The 17,734-nt window shown below is 50.5% G+C and overlaps 5 protein-coding genes across 5 annotated transcripts; 1 reads left to right on the top strand and 4 right to left on the bottom strand.

Annotated features, from left to right (window-relative positions):
- Window positions 1–1,009: 1,009 nt before the first annotated feature.
- Window positions 1,010–2,777, bottom strand: MFIFM68171_05518 (Tripeptidyl aminopeptidase; the record flags this gene model as incomplete). The annotated part of the gene is made up of 2 exons (XM_071060938.1): window positions 1,010–1,882; window positions 1,938–2,777. The coding sequence occupies 2 exons, from the start codon at window positions 2,775–2,777 to the stop codon at window positions 1,010–1,012; spliced, it is 1,713 nt and encodes a 570-aa protein (XP_070917039.1).
- A 531-nt stretch (window positions 2,778–3,308) lies between these two features.
- On the bottom strand, window positions 3,309–4,929 carry MFIFM68171_05517 (Amino acid transporter; the record flags this gene model as incomplete). Its single annotated transcript, XM_071060937.1, has 4 exons — window positions 3,309–3,511; window positions 3,568–3,731; window positions 3,789–4,569; window positions 4,644–4,929. The coding sequence occupies 4 exons, from the start codon at window positions 4,927–4,929 to the stop codon at window positions 3,309–3,311; spliced, it is 1,434 nt and encodes a 477-aa protein (XP_070917038.1).
- Window positions 4,930–8,396: 3,467 nt separating this feature from the next.
- MFIFM68171_05516 (uncharacterized protein) lies at window positions 8,397–9,032 on the bottom strand (the record flags this gene model as incomplete). Its single annotated transcript, XM_071060936.1, has 1 exon — window positions 8,397–9,032. One exon carries the CDS (start codon window positions 9,030–9,032, stop codon window positions 8,397–8,399), a length of 636 nt encoding a protein of 211 aa, XP_070917037.1.
- Window positions 9,033–10,594: 1,562 nt separating this feature from the next.
- On the bottom strand, window positions 10,595–11,086 carry MFIFM68171_05515 (Glyoxalase/bleomycin resistance; the record flags this gene model as incomplete). The annotated part of the gene is made up of 1 exon (XM_071060935.1): window positions 10,595–11,086. One exon carries the CDS (start codon window positions 11,084–11,086, stop codon window positions 10,595–10,597), a length of 492 nt encoding a protein of 163 aa, XP_070917036.1.
- A 5,171-nt stretch (window positions 11,087–16,257) lies between these two features.
- Window positions 16,258–17,388, top strand: MFIFM68171_05514 (uncharacterized protein; the record flags this gene model as incomplete). Its single annotated transcript, XM_071060934.1, has 3 exons — window positions 16,258–16,369; window positions 16,431–16,551; window positions 16,611–17,388. The coding sequence occupies 3 exons, from the start codon at window positions 16,258–16,260 to the stop codon at window positions 17,386–17,388; spliced, it is 1,011 nt and encodes a 336-aa protein (XP_070917035.1).
- Between the last annotated feature and the right edge of the window lie 346 nt (window positions 17,389–17,734).

The following is a 17,734-nucleotide window of genomic DNA, read 5'->3' as shown; positions in this document are numbered from 1 at the left end:
GAAAGGAATAGGGCATTTGCCAACCACTCTTTGAGCCCACATAGATCTCTGGGACAGCATAAGAGATGGAAGATGAAACACACAAAGCGAGATTTGGGTGTTCGTCGAAAATAAAGGCGACAATACGTGAACCGGACCGCACACCAGCAATGTGACAGCAATGAGACGCACCGACGAGGATAAACACAAGAGAGGTTACAAGTCTATCATGCAATGGCTCTGTAGGTGTACGGCACTGCCTAACAGCCTATTCCCTTGAGGCTTTCACCGTTACTTAGGTAAAACCCAAGGCTCAGGCATCTTGAACTCTCCCAATTTAGAAGCAGGCTGAATTACACTCAGAACACGCCTCTTTGGCTTCCGCAGATCAACAAAAAGCCGCAATTATCTTATATTCAGTTGCATAAGTGACGGGGAAACTCCCCAGAGGGATCACCCTGAAACATGGATCATTGTTGTCCTGGGCTGTGTTAGCGGATCGGAGTGGCGCAGGATTGAAAGTGCCCTGTCTTACATTGATGATTTGAGACACCTGCCTTCCCGAATTTTGAATTAGCATCACTCAGGAGTTCTGCATATAAGGTACATTCGCTTGTCTAGGTGATCTCAAATCTATCGTACCTTGGCCTTCTGCCTCCGGCGTCTCCTGGAGAATATAACATTCACCTACAGCCTCACAACTCGGACCTTCCTTCTTCCTGGTGGTGAATAGCACCCTTGCTCCATTAAAAGCGCTACAGAATATCCATCACAAATCACCACATGCGCAAGTTCGAAGTACTCGGCAATTCTTAAGGATCCAAAAGTCGGATTCACCGAATAGGCCGGGAATGTCCCCCTTAATCAGCGCCCCAGTGAGGAGCACAGTCGGGCACAAATAAAAAATCTTCCAACATGTGCCTGTCTTTTCATCGATACTTGGTACTTAGTGCATCGCCTGTGCTGCAAAACACCGACACCCAAAACTTGGACTCCTTCCCGGTTCCTTTCCCTTCTCAGTCGAACATTATCAAACTCGGGGACAGTCAACCCATGGAATACTCGGCACACAATCCGGCCGACAAACGGTATTATTCGCCGGCACGTTCCCTGTTTCAAAATAATCACGAATATAATGCTCAGTACACCGACTCCTCGACGCGATAAACGTCGTATGACCAACTGATTCTTGCACCACTACGACAGATCCTTCATATTTCCGCGACAGCGCGTACGCATTGCCCAGCGGGGTTGCGGGATCATACCTTGTCGACACAACCAGCAGCGGCGCCGAGCCTTTCCACTTCGTCTCGCCGGAGGGCACCGGCAAGATAAATCTCGGAGCGAACGGCCACTGCGCGCATGACAGCAAAAAGCGGGACCACACTTCCCCGGTGCTTATCGACTGGTTTGCATGGTAATCTACCACGCTCTCTGCCCAGGACATATTGCGATCACCGGCTGTGGCCATTGTATCAGCGCAGAAGATGCCGACCGAGGCATCGCCAATCCTGGTGTACGTGGACGGGGGATCGGCAGTGTCTGGCGCGGAGCAGGCGCTGTTTTGAGTTACAGACTGCGTGCCGAGAAGCCGTGTGTAGTTCCCGGCGAGGGACTCCGCAATCGTCGAAGCCAGTGTTGCGAACTGCCCGACAGGGTCATACAGCGCGTTGCGGATTGCCTCGCGAATGGAGTGTGAGGTGACTAGTTGGATTCTACCATCGTAGGTAGCAGGCAAAGGGAATTGCTCCAAGGAGGTGAGGAGGGAAGTTACTCGGCTCCGGATATCTCCGATGCTCTCGTCTGTTTTCTTGTGGAGTGGGCAGAGCGGGCCTGCGTCGAGGCAGATTTGGTAAAACTGATCCATAGCCTTCTCCGCATCTGTTGTGGACGTCTTCCATGTCTGGAGGTCGTCAGTAGTATTCAACAACGGACACGAATTGGTGCACAGGACTTACTCCGGTGAGTAGATCCTCAACATCACCGATCCCGTCAAGCACCATCCTCCCCACACGGTCCGGAAACAAAGACGCGAAGACCTGCCCGAGCACAGTCCCGTACGAAAACCCCCAGTATAGCAGACGAGGACCTTCTGAGCGATTGCTGTTGCGTCGTTCCTCCACACGCTCCACAATCTCCAGCATGTCACGCGCGACGGAAGCCGTGGACATGTGCGCGAAGATGCTGTCCGATCCCGGCAACGTCTCCTCACACAGCTTCCCCAGCCCTTCTGCCGCCGCGTAGCGAATGCGCAAACCCAATTCACTATAAGTTGTGAGAGGCGCTACCGCCTGCGCGTGCTGCAGGGCGTCCGCAGCACGGCGAAAGTTGTCGCCACGGTAGCAATCCGCGCGGGGCGTGCTCATGCCCACCCCGCGCGGGTCAAAGCTAAGGAGTTCGTAGTGTTTATTGCCTTTAAGAACCCTCTGCATCGCCCGACCAAGGGAAAGTGCTGTGGCTACGCCCGAGACGCCGGGTCCGCCTGGGTTCATGATGACGGTGCCACCGAACGAGGGGTCTGTCTCGGGTACCGAGGCCGGGAGCGAGATGATGGCGAACGCAATCCATGCGGAGGATGAATTGCGGTTGCTGGTCGACTCCGCTGCTGCCCAATCCAGAGGCACGCGCAGGCGGGCACACCGAAAGCCGGCGTAACATGGGTGATAATGCAGGTCTTCCGAAGGGTTGATGGAAGCCCATGGGAATGCATCGCCCGTTTGTCTTTGATGGAGGAAAGCAAATGCGTTCGTAGTTAACAGTGCGGTAACAGACCACACAGCGTTAACAGGGACTTTCATTTTGGCGAATTCGCTTGTGGATTTAGAACAGAACTAGCGAGCAGGGTTTGGGGGAACTGATATAAGATGGGGAGGTTTAAAAGTAAGGTAGTCAGCAGCGTAGGTCTGAGCTCGGATTCGAGATGCGAACGTTGCATTGGGTCTGACAGGAATCTGTCAACCACTTAGCAGTTTCATTACCGTGATGAGTAATTAATTATGAGAGAGAAGTGATCTAGAGAGCTAGTGTACAAGTACGCGTACATGAGGTTCTCAATTATGAGAGCCACCGATTAGCCTACGTTCAAAAATATATCATCATCTAGCGCCGTATTGCCGAAGGCAGTGCTGGAGCTCTCTTCGGCCTTCCGCTTGATTCAGTATGGTATTTGCAGGCCATAGCCGCACCATAGTTTGGCACCTGCCTTCTGTAGAGTTACCTGCTTCCTGTGTTTCCATGGTCGTAGCGTAATGTTTCAAAAGAGCTGTATTTATTGATGTGGAAAGCCAGTACCTAGCTACTTGCATCATCAACCCCCATCTGAAGGCGCCTCAAACACGGTGGGTATTGTCCAAAACTCCTTCCTCCTCCATCCCTGACTCGTCCGCCTCATCCTCAATACCAGTAAGCTTCTGCAAAATCGGAGCCGCGAACAAATCGCCACTGACATTGACGGTCGTCCTGAAGCGGTCGAGAAACCAGTCGATGGCCACCACGACCGCAAACATGCCCGTGACCGGAACGTTGACGCTTCCTAGCGGATTCTATTAGCATTTAAGATAGCTGAATTTGAGGAGCAAGAAACCATACCGGCGATCATGACCGTCAGTACGAGGGAGGAGCTTGGGATGGGTGTTGTGCCGATGGAGGCAAGAGTCGAAAGGAGACAAATGATGACGTAGTCAGTTCCGCTTAGAGTGATGCCTTGGGTGGCGGCGAGAAAGACGACGCAGCATGGGAAGTAGATAGCGGTGCTATGCCCATGAGGATTAGCAGCGGGTAGCTACAAGGGTGCTACTAGGTGAACTAACCCATCCATGTTGATCAGACAGCCCAGCGGCAGCGAGAATTTGAAAACGCTCTCGGGGATTCGGTTGTGACGGGCACACTTCATGGAAACTGACAGAGTCGCGGCGCTCGACGCGGTGCCCCAGGCGGTGATCCAGGCGGGCGAATTCGCCATCCAGTAAGCGAATGGATTCTTCTTCAGTATGAAGAAGAAGATGGTAGGGAGGACGACGAAGAGATGGAAGGCCATGCCCACCAGGGCTGCGGCGATCAAGACACCCAGGTTCTGGCCAATCTCGGCAATTTTGAGCCTAAACAAGTTCGGCAGAATGAGGAAGAAGACGCCTATCGGTGCCGCCTTAATCAGCCAGGTGATGATGACTGTGATTATGTCCTCAATCTCCTTGACAACCCTGATGAGGGGCGAGTTCGGTTTGAGGAGGTAGCCGACAACGACAGAGGTGACGAGCACGGCGAGAAGGCTGTCTTCGGCCAGCGCATTAACGACGTTGTTGGGAATAAAGGACTCGAACATTTGCACTACGGCCTCGTGTATCGCAACTACATCCCTCTGTCTGGCGGCCGACTGCTCGGTCTCCATTGCCTCGAGATCCTCGGGGTCCATAACGGTCATTAGGCGCACCCAACCTGCAGCCACAGCAATGGTCGAGTGCGCAATAGCTAGGAGGGTGGTGAGAACATAATACCCGATGGTCCAACGGGCGAGAAGACCGCCGCCACCGGATGACATCTCGCGGAGCCTCTGGACAGCAAGGACGATGGCGCAGATAATTAGGGGCAGCACTAAGCGGATGCGTAGATGGGTTAGTACACATTCCGTGCAGTTCAAAAACGCAGTTTGGAAACCTTTAGCATACCAACTGCTCGGAGAGAACGCAACCAGAGCGTCCCGGGGATCGCAATGATGGCACTCGCGGCTTCGGGGACCTCGTCAACGGTGTTGGTAACAGCCATGCCGATGCCGATGGCCAGAAGAGCGGCGGCGACAATCTGCAGGGCGTGGCCGGGCTCCTTGATGCCATGCCACCAACGGCGTTCCCCTCTTCGCGACCCATCTTCATCCCCAACAGCGACCGATTGGTTAGATGGCGACTGCTGCATCGCCTCTGCGGTCGGCTTCTGCCCCTCCTGCTTTTCTGACATGATGGGGAGAATACGGTTGCTGGGCAGGGGGAAAGGGTGTCGGTCGTGCAGCTCGCGCGAGTAGCGTTCGCGGGAAAATAAAACCCCTGGGCAGCGCGATGACCCGGACTCGGACGTGAGCAGCAATATCCAAGGCGCTCGAGGAGGGAATTGAGAGCCAACAATCACGAGCCCGAAGAGATGGACTTGGTTTTAATGGGAATCCAATCTCATAGTGCTTATAACCTTAAAGATATATTAGTGGCGCAGCCCTCGAGAGCTTGGCAGCACGCGCGTGGACGGCCAAGCTGGGTTCCGTCGGCGACGAGACTTCTTCCTACCTAAGTAGGCCTAGCTTACCCCGCCATCTCGGGCGCAAGCCAACTTTTACAACCCTGATTCCGAGCTTACGGAGGCCAACGTAGCTTTTTTGCTTCGATGCGCCGGATGAGATAAGTGGCAAGATAACCGTGCTTGGCTCCTGGGTCTTAGGAATTGGGCGGTGCTTGGCATCAGCGGGGTAGAAACGGCATGTAACGTTAAAAATAATCTGTGCCCAGAGTGTACACTGTAGATACCCAGTGCTGGAGCGCAATAGGTGGGATCGACGGTTAAGCTGTTGCAGTGTCCAACCTGACGGGATTGCGTGCAGTGCCCGCCCCCAGAGCGATTTATGTCGAACACTATCCTTGGGGATTCCAGCCGCCCTAAGACATTCCTTCGAGAAGGTGTTGCTAGGTTCGTTCATACATCTGTAACGTACTGGGAAGGAGATGCTGTCGGCCAAATGCCAACCTGCAGCAAGAACGGGGTGGTGAACCCTGATTCGTGGGGGGTAGCTGCTTGGCGTCCATCCTGACCCACCTCCCCCTTGGCAATGACCGCCCGGAACAGAAGGTGGGAAGGGTGGCGCTGTTGGCTAAGGCCGTGCCAAGGCCGGGTTGGTAGGCGAATCAACGCGAAAACGCAAACCGCCAGGCTGATCAGCGTCGGCCTCTGTCGGTGAGCGGAAGGGGATGACCGACAACCATCCATGACGCCTGCTGGTCGTCTGCCAAGCAGCCTGGATATCAATCGGTGATGTTTCCGGCCTCGGTTTTCCTATATGGATCGGTGATAGCCGTTGACCGCGAACACTGCCACAATGACCATCGAATTCTTTTCTGTTCGTCAGCGTCCCAGTTCGGCATAATTCTCTCCGGCTCCGTAATCACATTTTAGCATGCAATTCAACTGGAGTAAACACTACAAACACAAGCGGTAGACCCGATGGCCGCCACCAAGGAATCCAAGTCTCGTTCAATATTAACTCTCCACGCCGACAAGGAAGTCAACGAAACAATTTAAAGCAAGAGGCAAAGAAGGATAAAGGATTGCGAACCGGTCGTAATACAGTTATCCGTATGTAAATGGAAGGAATCCAGATTGAACTCTTTTGTGGAGATGGCATGTGAAAACTTCTAACTGGGCAGAGTCCTTAGAGAGAAGATGAATATTGCCGGCGCGTTATCCGACAATGAAACAGATCGAAGTATCCTTTGGATTAGAAGGTCCCCGAGAACACGGGATTCCTTGTTTGGGCAGCCTGAGCCCCGGACATGTAGGTGTACCAAGGAGCCGGGAATAGAACACGCCGGGGGGAGGGTATTGTGTTATAACCAGATGAACAAAATCGTTGTCGTGGCGGTCTGTACAGTACAGTTAAGTCCGCCCCGTGTTCCGCGAACTGCTCGGCTGTCACAAGCGCCTAACAGGGCGAAAGCGCACACCAGCCTTCCCAGCTGAAGCGGGACCCTTTACCAGCATGAGTATACGACAAGAATCTCAGCATGGGCTTGCTTAGCCATAGGTAAGGACAATATAATACCGTGGCGCGGGGGAGTTCTCAAAGTCCGTGCTCAAGGGGCTATTGACTATTATATTTATGCAGTATCGGATTCTGGTAGTGAGACAACGAAACTTGAACGGATCTGAATCGCTGCCTATAGCGCAGAAATCACAGGCAGAAGTCAAGCCAAGCTCCGAAGATAATAAGAGTGGTGAATTGCAAGACACTAAACTTTATCGAGGGTTCTACTTCTAAATTCCAAGCTTGAAGCCTCCCGGAAGCAACGTTTGGAAGACACGGAGCGGATCGTTCGTTCGTGAGATCTCCTTGAGTCTCCGCACATTCTCCTCACCATATCCAGCATAAATTTCTTGGAATCCAGCTGCATCCTCCATATAGGTACTTTTCTTCACACCTGTTGCAAGCTCAATTGACGAGCTCTCCTTGCGTGCAAAGCGATCTCCCTCTGATCAGAGGGAGCTCTATCTGCACATGTTGTTTTGACCTTGTTTAGGCTGCAGGGACCCGATTTGTGGTGGTATCGCCTGGCCTGTCTTGTCTATCTTGTCTGTCGGGCATTTGGCCGTCTTTGCCCTCCCCCTTGTTTTTGGTGGGTATGTGGGTGTAGATGTGTGTTTCTGCACCATTTCAATCCATGGTGGAATGGTAGTAGAATTGGTAAGAGAAGTTGGAAGGTCGTGTTATACCAAAAAAGTGTACCGCTCGCTTATAAGACACGTTACTGTATTTGGTCTTAGTATTTTGTACGAGTGCAAACCACTCGTGAATAATCTTTGGATCTTCGTATTTAGCCCTCTGGTAGTCGTATTTATGCGTAAAACGTGTACGAAGGTCTGGCTGGCGTTTGACGAAGTTGTGAGTCTATTGTACGCCAATAGGGGTGCATCGCATTCGCGTAGCAATCGGTTGGCCATATCTTCTACATATGCATGCCGGGGATGGAATACGCGTATACACAGCTCAACTATATATCGTATGATTGTTTGCTCTTCTAAATCCGTAATTTATACGAGTTGGCTGGAATATCGTGTCGTACAGGCCGACTGGCACGTCGACGTCTAAGGGTGCTGCGATCAACGTTATAGATATTTGCTGCAGTTGCAACCTTAAGATTTGGATCTTTTTCAAGAGCGGCAATAGCCAGAATTAATTGGGCTTCGTTTGAAGTAATCTCTATTTTGCGTTGTTGGGAAATTGAGATGTTAGTGGTAGGGTGGTGTGTTTGGTAGAAAAGTGGTTGCTCGCTTGTTCTGGTCACTCGCTTATCATATACGTTATAGTGTATATAGCTCTCTGCTTCAGGTTTACAGATTTTTAGATTATGTCCTTAGATGTCAGTAAGACTCAGAATGAGACATCAGTTTTAGATCCCATTGAACGGGGAAATCTAATGTAGGAGAGTATAAGGATTTTATCTTATCTTACTACCGGAACCAAATGCCCTTCTATCTTCATTCCCGTGTCAAAGGATATAGAATACTCTAATTACCAATGTTCTAGTTAACATTGGATGTCTTTCGGTCCTGAGATCCAGAGACTGTTTTTGATCAAGAAGAGGATTAGGCGGGTTTTTGGCTGTATACAACAGTCTTATTCAATGCTACTTCAACTCGGGGCCGATAAAAGATATCTCAGCTACTTATACACCAAAAATTCCGCTGACGAGGTCGACGATTGGGCGGATAATTGGCTCGGCCTCAGGATGGCGTGCAGCGAGCTCATTATAAGCTGCCTCAATATCCCGCTTCTGGGGGGGTTGGAGCCCGAAGGGTAGGTTCGGCCCATTGAACATGTCCGCCGTCTCCGGTGTCAACATTATAGGCTCCCTCTTCTGCGGAGGAGGTGCTTCGCCGCCCGGCGGTGGGGCAACCCATGGCAGAACGTTGAGAGGAGCCAGAGGATCGATTTCGAAATTGACACCTGGCTTGTTAGACGGGGGCTTACCGCCACCGCCGCCACTGCCCTTCGGGTTACGCTGAACAAGCTTAGGTTCCGTTGTCCACATCACGGGCTCCCTCTTCTGCGGAGGAGGTGCTTCGCCACCCGGCGGTGGGGCAACCCATGGCAGAACGTTGAGAGGAGCCAGAGGATCGATTTCGAAATTGACACCTGGCTTGTTAGACGGGGGCTTACCGCCACCACCGCCACCGCCGCCCTTGGGACCACGCTGAACAAGCTCAGATCCGGAGTTGTTATCCCGAGTTTGCTCAACGCTCGGGATTATAGCGGCGTTGGCAAGGCCGAAGGCGGCGATAAAAGTAGTAGTGTACTTCATATTTGTTTTTTGAGTCGTTTGCGTATTATCTTGGACTAGTTCGATGAAGGGGATATCAAGCTTTCTATGTTAGCTGAAAGGTAAATTAATAAGCGAGAAATTGATTCAAAAACTTACGACCTATTGGAAGCCCAAGTAAAATGAGGGTATAAGTAGGAATTTGCTCGCTAGCGACTTAATACTTAGAGGGAAGGACAGGGACTTGCCAGAAGTCCCAATAGAAACTAGTAGTGTTTGCAAGAAACGAATGTGAGAGATCAAATAACGCTTGCCAGAAGCCTTAAAGGAGTGTAGAGTACTTTTGTAAGGAATGTGAGGATGAGGAAAGAGTTTAGTGCGTCTTGAGAGGAGGAGCTAGCCATTCTTATACCTTGAAAAGCTTACTCTGTAGTAGATTATTTATTCTTTCAGCGTTTCATCAGTAGCTAATCATAGACTAGAAATGACTTAGCTTCGATCCTTTATCCGTAGGCTTGGGCTGTTAGCAGTGGTAGTGTTTCGACCGCGTTCTCAAACTGGCCGAAGCAAATAGAGCTATGTGGGTAAAACGTGAAGCTTATCTGTATCTGACTAGGGGCATTTAGATAGAAGCATGAAACGACCGGGGTCTGATTGTGTTCGGTAGACAGCGAAGGGGAAATGGGTCGAGTATGGCAGTTTCGGGCCGTAACCACCGCGCCTGGGGCCAACATTGTTGTCCTCGTATACGGTCTTAGCTACACCAGAGGGGATAAGCTCTTACTAGCCGTGATCTACCCAGTCTGGATTCCGAGGGAGCTTGCAAGAAGACGTGGGCCGTTGGTGCCTAGCAGGGTTAAGACTTGGTGTAGCAAAAGTTGCACCAAATGCACATTCCTTCTCGTGAATCATATCGGAAGATCAGATGATTCGCAGATCTAACAAAATAAGAGTGTCTGAAGACTGAGCGTTAGGGCCCGTAGGAGCTATAGCATAGCGGCGAGAATAAGGGACAGAATTATGTCGATGTATGTTATTGCGTTGGAGAAGAGCCTTTTTTTCCCTGCAAGGTATTCATTACTAGGCGCACCACACACACATGTAAAAGTGGGAATGCAAAAGCGAGATCTAAGGGCCGAGCAATTTTGCTGTTTGATATTTTATCCACTTCCTCGGACTACATAGGCGTCGGATTTATTTGTCCTACCCTTAATTTTATCTACATTGCTACTAATGGTAAGGGAGGCCGAGGGAGCCAATAGCGATCTTTACTTGTGTGTGACGCCCCACAGATCTCGGTGGTCGAAAAGCGGCCGGCAAGAAGTGATTCAAACGATCCTGTGGCCGCACCGTGTTTAAGGCGTGCATGAGAATTGTGCGCACCATGTGGGTGTGGTAGCACAAGGCGGCGAGCTGGGAATATTTATGGATAAGCCGATGAGGGGCAGTAAGGAAATCCGATCGCGAACCTGACCCACGATGCGGTGTCGGCGCCTCGGCGGCGAGCCTTCGTTTTTCTTGGACTGCGATCAGCAACAGCAGCAGCAGCAGCTTGTCACGCATTGAGAATACCAAAAGGTAGCTTCGAGTTACATGCGAATAAGTCAATGACGCTGAATCAAATCCCACAAATTGCCGTACAGATCCTTCCACACCGCCACTTTCCCATAAACCTCTGTCTTCGGCGGCCTGACCCACTCAACACCAGCGTCGGAAAACCGCTTGAAGTCGCGTTCAAAATCATCGGTCGCAAGGAAGAAGAACACACGCCCTCCAGTCTGATTTCCTATAAATGTCTCCTGCTCTGCGTTGCTAGGACGAGCAAGCAGGATAGTAGCACCTTGGGACGAGACCGATGAAGAACTAGACGCCGGCTCCTGCTCGTCCCGCTTATCTAAAGAAGACTTGACCCGTCGCTCGGCAGAAGTGATAGGACTGGACAAAGGTTTGGTAGGCGGAGGCCGGATGGTAACCCACCTCTTCCTCTGTTCTGGAATGACGGTGTCTTCCACGACTTCAAATCCCAGACGGGAGTAGAAGTCAATGGCTTCGTCGTAATCACGCACAAGGAGAGAGATGTGGGCCACGTGCGGCATAATGATAACGCGCCGGGTAAGAGCTAGATAGAGCACTATCTGAGAACATGTGCTGCTAAGAACCGTGGTTCCCCGCTCTGTAGAGGTCGATAGCCTCTTTCTATAGCCGGTGTAAGACTGTTTAGGATTCGTTACTAGATAAGTCGACGTCAGTAAAAGCTCATTGCGAGCTGAGAGTTGGTATTTAATGATGTGGTTGAATATTTAGATGCGTTCTTGTATGTACCTATTAGCTACTAGCTGATTGAAACAGAGAAATTCAGGTGTGATTCGTAATTCGATCGGTCTGGTGCCTGCGGCATATAAAGGGGTGCTCTCATTGCGGAGGGGAAAAAATTAGAAATGGATGGAAATCAATGGTGAGAAGTAAGTGCGGATCTTCAACGAATGAGAGAGGACTCAGCGCATGTGGTATTTTCACGTGATGATTAGTTGCATTCGGCACTGGATCCCGTTCAAGCATACAACGTAATTACATAGCTCTTCGCAACAATGATACTTCGGACCTTTCGGGGTAAGGTAGGCTTATATTGCTATGTGACAACTGATGAGTTTAAAGACCGTGCTACATTTCAGTCAACGTTTAGTTTAATTAAAAATATTCTACCTCACCCTATATGTGGAAAGTACTGCGGCCATTCCACTGCGTGGTATACAGATACAGGTAACTTCCGCAGACCGAGGATAGTCTTAATTATCAAGGCAGTCTGTGCAACCAACAGACGATGGAGCTAAATGTTCCCATCATGTCCACCAATCGCCTCCGCCACCTTGAGTTTTGTGTTGTTTTGTAGACGTAGATACCGAGGAGGGTTATGGTAAAATCTAACACAGGCTTGACGGTGAACACTTCGACGTTGCTCCAGCAGAACAGCACAGCTAGTAGAGATGCCCTTGATGACTGCTAGATATATTGTTCAACGAGTGTTGGAAACTCACAGTCCCACTTTATAATGTGTATGGCGGGGTATAACACATTGATAAACCATGTAAAGAGTGCTAGGCGAAGTCTCATTGGTGGTGGGATGCGGTTATTCGGGATGTGTTGGATGGGCCGCTCCTGTAATCCGCCGAATGTGCTACAAGCTTCCCGTCGGCTCCAGGAATCCGGATGCTTCATGAAATCCATCGGCGTATTACTCCATGGCTTTTGAGCCGTCTCTCCAGCCTCTCGGAGGACTTGAGCCAGTGGGGTGTCTATCCAGATGATAATAGGGACCGTGACACTGTTGGGCATATTCATCCAAAACCTGCTTGTCATAAGCATGCAGAGACAGATTGCGACAGCCACGATCTCCAAACATGGCGTCTCAAGGTTTTGCATTGCTCGTACCACAGCTTAGCAGAATAGATAGTTATCTGAATTATTGCAGTGACCTTGACAAAGTGGTCAGACTTGCTTTTATCTCAGATCTCGGCCTCAGTCGTCGATCGCGCCTCAATATAGTCCTTTGATACGAGATAGTGGAGGGCTCGTGCGTCGATAGGGAACCGTCCTGCGTCTTCAGAGTCAAGGACGAAGCCGCCGCTGTCGGCGAAGAATCCATACGCCTTAGTCCAGTGCTATACGCCAATTTTCTTGCATTTTAGGGCAGGATTCTTTCGCGGATTGCCACAAGCCGCTAGGAGGGTAACAGCTTCGGGCGTGTAAAGGATGAAGAGTGCCCGTCTAGTTTTTCCTATTATAATATCTTTCTATGTCTCTCGCGAACCTGGTACATTGATGTGCATGATGGTCCAAGTGCAGGTAAAGGTAACAATAAGATATGTCCAGACGATACTGAGGGTGCTTCTGTATTCGGGCTCTGGTACCCAAGACAACTTTGTCGATAAATGCTCTGGCACCCTAATTACACCATTAAACTCAGAACTCGGCTGACTCGATCATGGCACGTCTGGCTGCCCTGTTCTTAGATGTTAATCACAGTTTTGCTAGTAAGCAACCATCGCAACACTCAACGGTTGGGGGACTCGGGATTTCTCTTGTAGGTTTGGCTTACAGGATGAATCCTATCAATGGAAGCGAAGTGTGGGCTCTTGGGCGGTACCAATGCTGCGTTGTTGGGCTGCCCACTGCCGTATGAGATTGCACTGAGGGCTATTTATTAGTTGATGTTGATCTTGCAACGGGCGGTTGGAAAACAACCAATATTATTGTCCGCATCGAAAACACACTTTACAAGACTACGCCGCATCGATGCATACCTTATACATAGTACAGTTATTTTCGACCCGAATGTCATTGTTGTATCTTATACATTCCCCAGGTTGCAGATCACCATCGGCCTGAGGAGAACAGCAGGATACCTTAAGCAGATCGGCGGCTTTCATAGAAGGACCCTAGTGTTACCGCGCTAGCCATGGTCCTGCATAGTACTAACAGCGCGGACACGGGGGTTGAAGTAAGGGAAACACAGTATATGCATATATCCGTAAAATACAATGGGTTAGCATTGAGCGCTGCGACTCAGTTGCTGTCTGCCTCGGCTACCTTAGTATCTGAGCTGCGGTTTGGCACAGTCCCATGAAAGTTGGAAGAGAGATAACCGATGCAAGCCATCAATCATGTGGCCCCCGACCAGAACGGAAGGACCCAAGCGTAACCTTGTCACTCAGAGGTAACCGCTCTGACATTGTCGCCGCTCCGCATTCGCCCCAGAATTCTAATTCAGGGCCTGTAGGTTTCAGAGCCGCGAGGTTTGCGTGCCTTGTTTGGCGTGCTTAGGTTACGTTGTGGTCCTCTCACGCGTCATACGGCATATTGCGAGTTCCTGTGAGACGGTGTCGCGATGCCTTGCACCTCGAGATACGATGTTGAGCCGGAAAGGCAACGACTTTCTCACAAGTCCTCCTAGATTCCCGGTCATCATTGATGACAATCACTCGCAGACACTGGATGGGACACAGAAACGCACCAGACACATCGTCCATGTCAACCGGAACTCCGGAGCACGGTTTGATGACAAATCCCCACAAGATACAAGAAACGGCAGTGAAGATGCAAATATCAGCCACGTACACGCCGGGACGTGGTCACCGTTCCCAACCGAAGTAAATGTGATCCCTTTTTGCCCAGTCGGCACTGTGAGCTGATGCTGCCGAATCTAACTCGTCGTATAGGAAGCGCTCGGGGTCAAATATTTCGGGTTGGGTATATGTCTCAGGACTGCGCATCAATGCGGGGATATTCGGCAAGACGACTGTCTTCTTTGGGATGGCATATCCCCGGTAGTTGATTACTTCAGTTGTTTAGTGAGGAATTCCTCAAATGAGCCTGTTAGACTGAACCAATTATCCGAGACTGAGGCATTCTGCATAGCTGCAACTGCAAAAGGTGACCATCAATGAACTTCCTTTATCAGTGCCCTGGTATAGGGAAGTCTGGCGTATCATCCCAAGATAGAAGGCGACCGGAGCCAACAACAGTGTCAGGTTTTGATGGAAAAACGTGGTATTAGTTTCCTAACCGGACCAGGACCCTTGTTCGTGTGGGCGCACCAGCCTGGGCTCTCGCGGCTCTCGCGGCTCTCGCGGCTGTCTCCGGGTGGAGGGCTACGGCCTTGAAAATTGCTGCATGTAAGCACCGATGTTATCGACTCCTGCACCAAGAAGCATGCTCAAATGTCGATAACTGCTTGCTCATCCAAGTTCATTCCGTTTGGTATCTGCATCAGTCACCTCTTATCTTCTCATCTACGAGAATGATACGTCTTACCTCGAGAAGCTGAACGGCTAGGGGAGTTTCCGCGGGGTTGAGGACCAACTTATCATTTAGCGGATGGGACTTAGGAGCCAGTCGCAGATGATTTATGTGGAGACACCTCTCCTGTCTTTTCAAGCTTTTGAAGACCCAATACCACGGCTGAATCCATTGTGGGATGTTCAAGAGGAAGGAAAAATAATCGACAATTAGTGAGCCTGGCTGAAAATCTGCGGAGTCCGTTAATTGAACACAGGATTGGCCCGGAGCTGGGCCGTAATCTCTACATAATTATAGTAGGACATTCGTTCCCATAGACCGAATGTCTCGCGGACCATATTCCCGTCAGGTGAGTCATAATGCACGCCATAGATAGCGCGCATCATGATATTGAAACAGTACCGGTCACACTCAGAGTGTGCCGTCCCCGGGTGTTCAGCAAAACTGCCATGAAGAGCGACTCTTGCTCACCATGTGCACGAAATATCATAGATCCTTGCGGTCCAAGTATCTGGTAATAGATCCTCCTAAGGCAGAGACACTGCTGGCCATATGGTGCAAGTACTAAGCTCCACGGAAGTAATTGGGCTCGATAATGAATTGTTAGCGGTCTACCTGAAGTGGAACAATACATCTACTTGGCAAGAATTAGTAGCAGGTAAAAGAGCCAAGTATATGAAGACGAAACCCACTACATACATAAGGTCATGGGGCGCAAGTGGACTGTTGAGCACAAGCAAAGGTCTTTTGGCGAGCCATATAGTAGTGATATGTCTATATCTTGTCAAGTGCGAGAGTGTCCGTTTTTCTTTGAAGTTGATGCCGCGGATGATCCATTCGGTACCGATCCACGGTAACGGTGACGGTCTCGGGGGAGATGTATAACTGAAATATTACCGTCCTAATAGAAGTAGAACAGTCCTGAAGGCAGTAGTTATCATGAGAGAAGTCATACTAGAAGTATTTAGACCGAAATTTTTGTGATTTGTCCAGGACGGGAGGGCTGCGTGCTCACGCCACTGCCGTAATTAGTTGCTAGTGAGGGCATAAAAGTGGGGGCAATGGGGTTAACCCCCGTCCCGCTTTAATTTATCCATATAACTAACTTAGTGGAATTGTTGTCCCATGTTACGGGCCTGTCATAGTTGCAACCGCGACGGTCCAGGCCTTTCTTGAAGGCCCGCACCCCCTTCCTCTCCCAGGGAGGAGCCGAGAAATTGACCGCTCATCATTGCCCTCTAGTATCAACAAATTTCATAGAACAAACGCGAGCTATCCTCTACAGGCGAAATCGAACCTTTGCCAGATTTTAGTCTGAGGCTTACGAACTTGCACAACATTTCAAGGCGGTATTTCCAAAGTCTCGGTAATACAACAGTCAATTCAGATACAGCAAAAAGATGGAGCCGTCCAGCGTCCGAGGTCTTGCCTCTCTGCTCTGGCAGCCATCGGGTTGTTCGGGCTGAACAGCATGTTTGGCCAGATCTACCGCAATGGCTACATCCGTCATCTCCTCGATATCATGACATCACCGAAGCCTGTTCTGCCTGGCTCACAGGCGCCGCTTCTTACCCGTTACCTCGGTCTGCCTGTGGTAGACCGCTTGCTGACGCTGGCCACTGTGCTCTGGGCAAACTGTTGCAGATGGCTCCGACCCCGCACTTTCTCTCTATGCGTTTCAATTCGGCGGCCAGCTGGTGCCCATTTTCTTAGCAATAATGATCGAAGGATCCCGAATGGGCAACTCCAAAAATTTACTGTCATTGTCAGTTGCTGCCTGTCTTACCAACACCTGTTTCCCTGGTGGCTGACCAGAGTACTTAGCACGGTAATGTGGGGTTATGCTATGCAGACCTGTGGATACGCCATCACAATGCCTATATATGGCGCTGTCCAGCTTTTCATTTCGCCTACTTTCGTGAGCTCGGGAAAAGCCCTCGCCACAGCTGTGGTACCGCAAAATGCGTCACACTTTGATCTGGGAGTACTCGTCCCAGCTTTTTTCGTAGGATACTTCCTTCCTACGCTCCTGATGTCATTGCCGCTCTCCCCTGCGGTCCACCAATGGCTTGGTGCTACCTGGCAGGGCTTCCCGCTATACGTCGTCGCCTGCCAACATCTGTTCGCGCGCCTGGTGAACGTGGCTCCCCAGAGCAACGCCGAAGTTCTTTCACGGGCTTACAACTGGGCGTTCAATATCGCTGCTGTCACTCAACTTTGCACCTACGCCTTGATCCTCGCTGTCAAGACTGCCCCTGGCTTGTTTCCAAGTTGGGCCCAGGCAGCTTTCAGCTTCAGCTCCGTTTTTCGACCCGGGCGGTTCTATTCGACAGAGCCCTTGCCGTCGTTAGCGACAGCAATGCATGACTTCTTCAAGTGGGATCAGTACGTGGGTTCGGTGGCAGCCATCACATGGGGAATTGCTCTGTACCTGACATCTAGGAAGAGCAACCTGAGCTGGCGGGCCTGGGCTACACTCAGCTGGAACATCTTGTGGTGGAGTGTGCTGGCTGGACCAGCCGGAGCCCTGATGCGGTTGCTGCAACGGAGGGACGAGGCAATTGTCTCAACAAGGGAGAAAAATGATGTAAAGGATCCGTAGACGGTTCATAAATAAACATATTCACCATAATCCAAAAGCTAAAGGAAGGACAGTTGCAGAAGCAATTGAAGTTTCTCAGGGCCGGCAAACCGAACCTACGTACCATAAGTGGGGCAATAGTGACTCATTACTTTTGATATTTTCCCACTCTAAAACCTACCTAACAAAGCGTTAACCGAATGGCGTGTGATCCGGTCTGAAGGCCCTCGCTTGTGCTCGTGCCATTTCCGTATCCACCATCCACACAGCAACCGCCTTCTCTTCCGCGGGCTTGCCCGCGTTACATCATGCGTTTCCACAATTTCTCCCGATCTACGGTAGATAATTGTAAAAATCCCACTCCATT

This window comes from Madurella fahalii, assembly GCF_045866475.1.
Source record: "Madurella fahalii IFM 68171 DNA, scaffold_2, whole genome shotgun sequence".
Taxonomy (NCBI): domain Eukaryota; kingdom Fungi; phylum Ascomycota; class Sordariomycetes; order Sordariales; genus Madurella; species Madurella fahalii.
The sequence above is the reverse complement of the archived record's forward strand: the minus strand, read 5'-3'. Positions and strand labels throughout refer to the sequence as shown.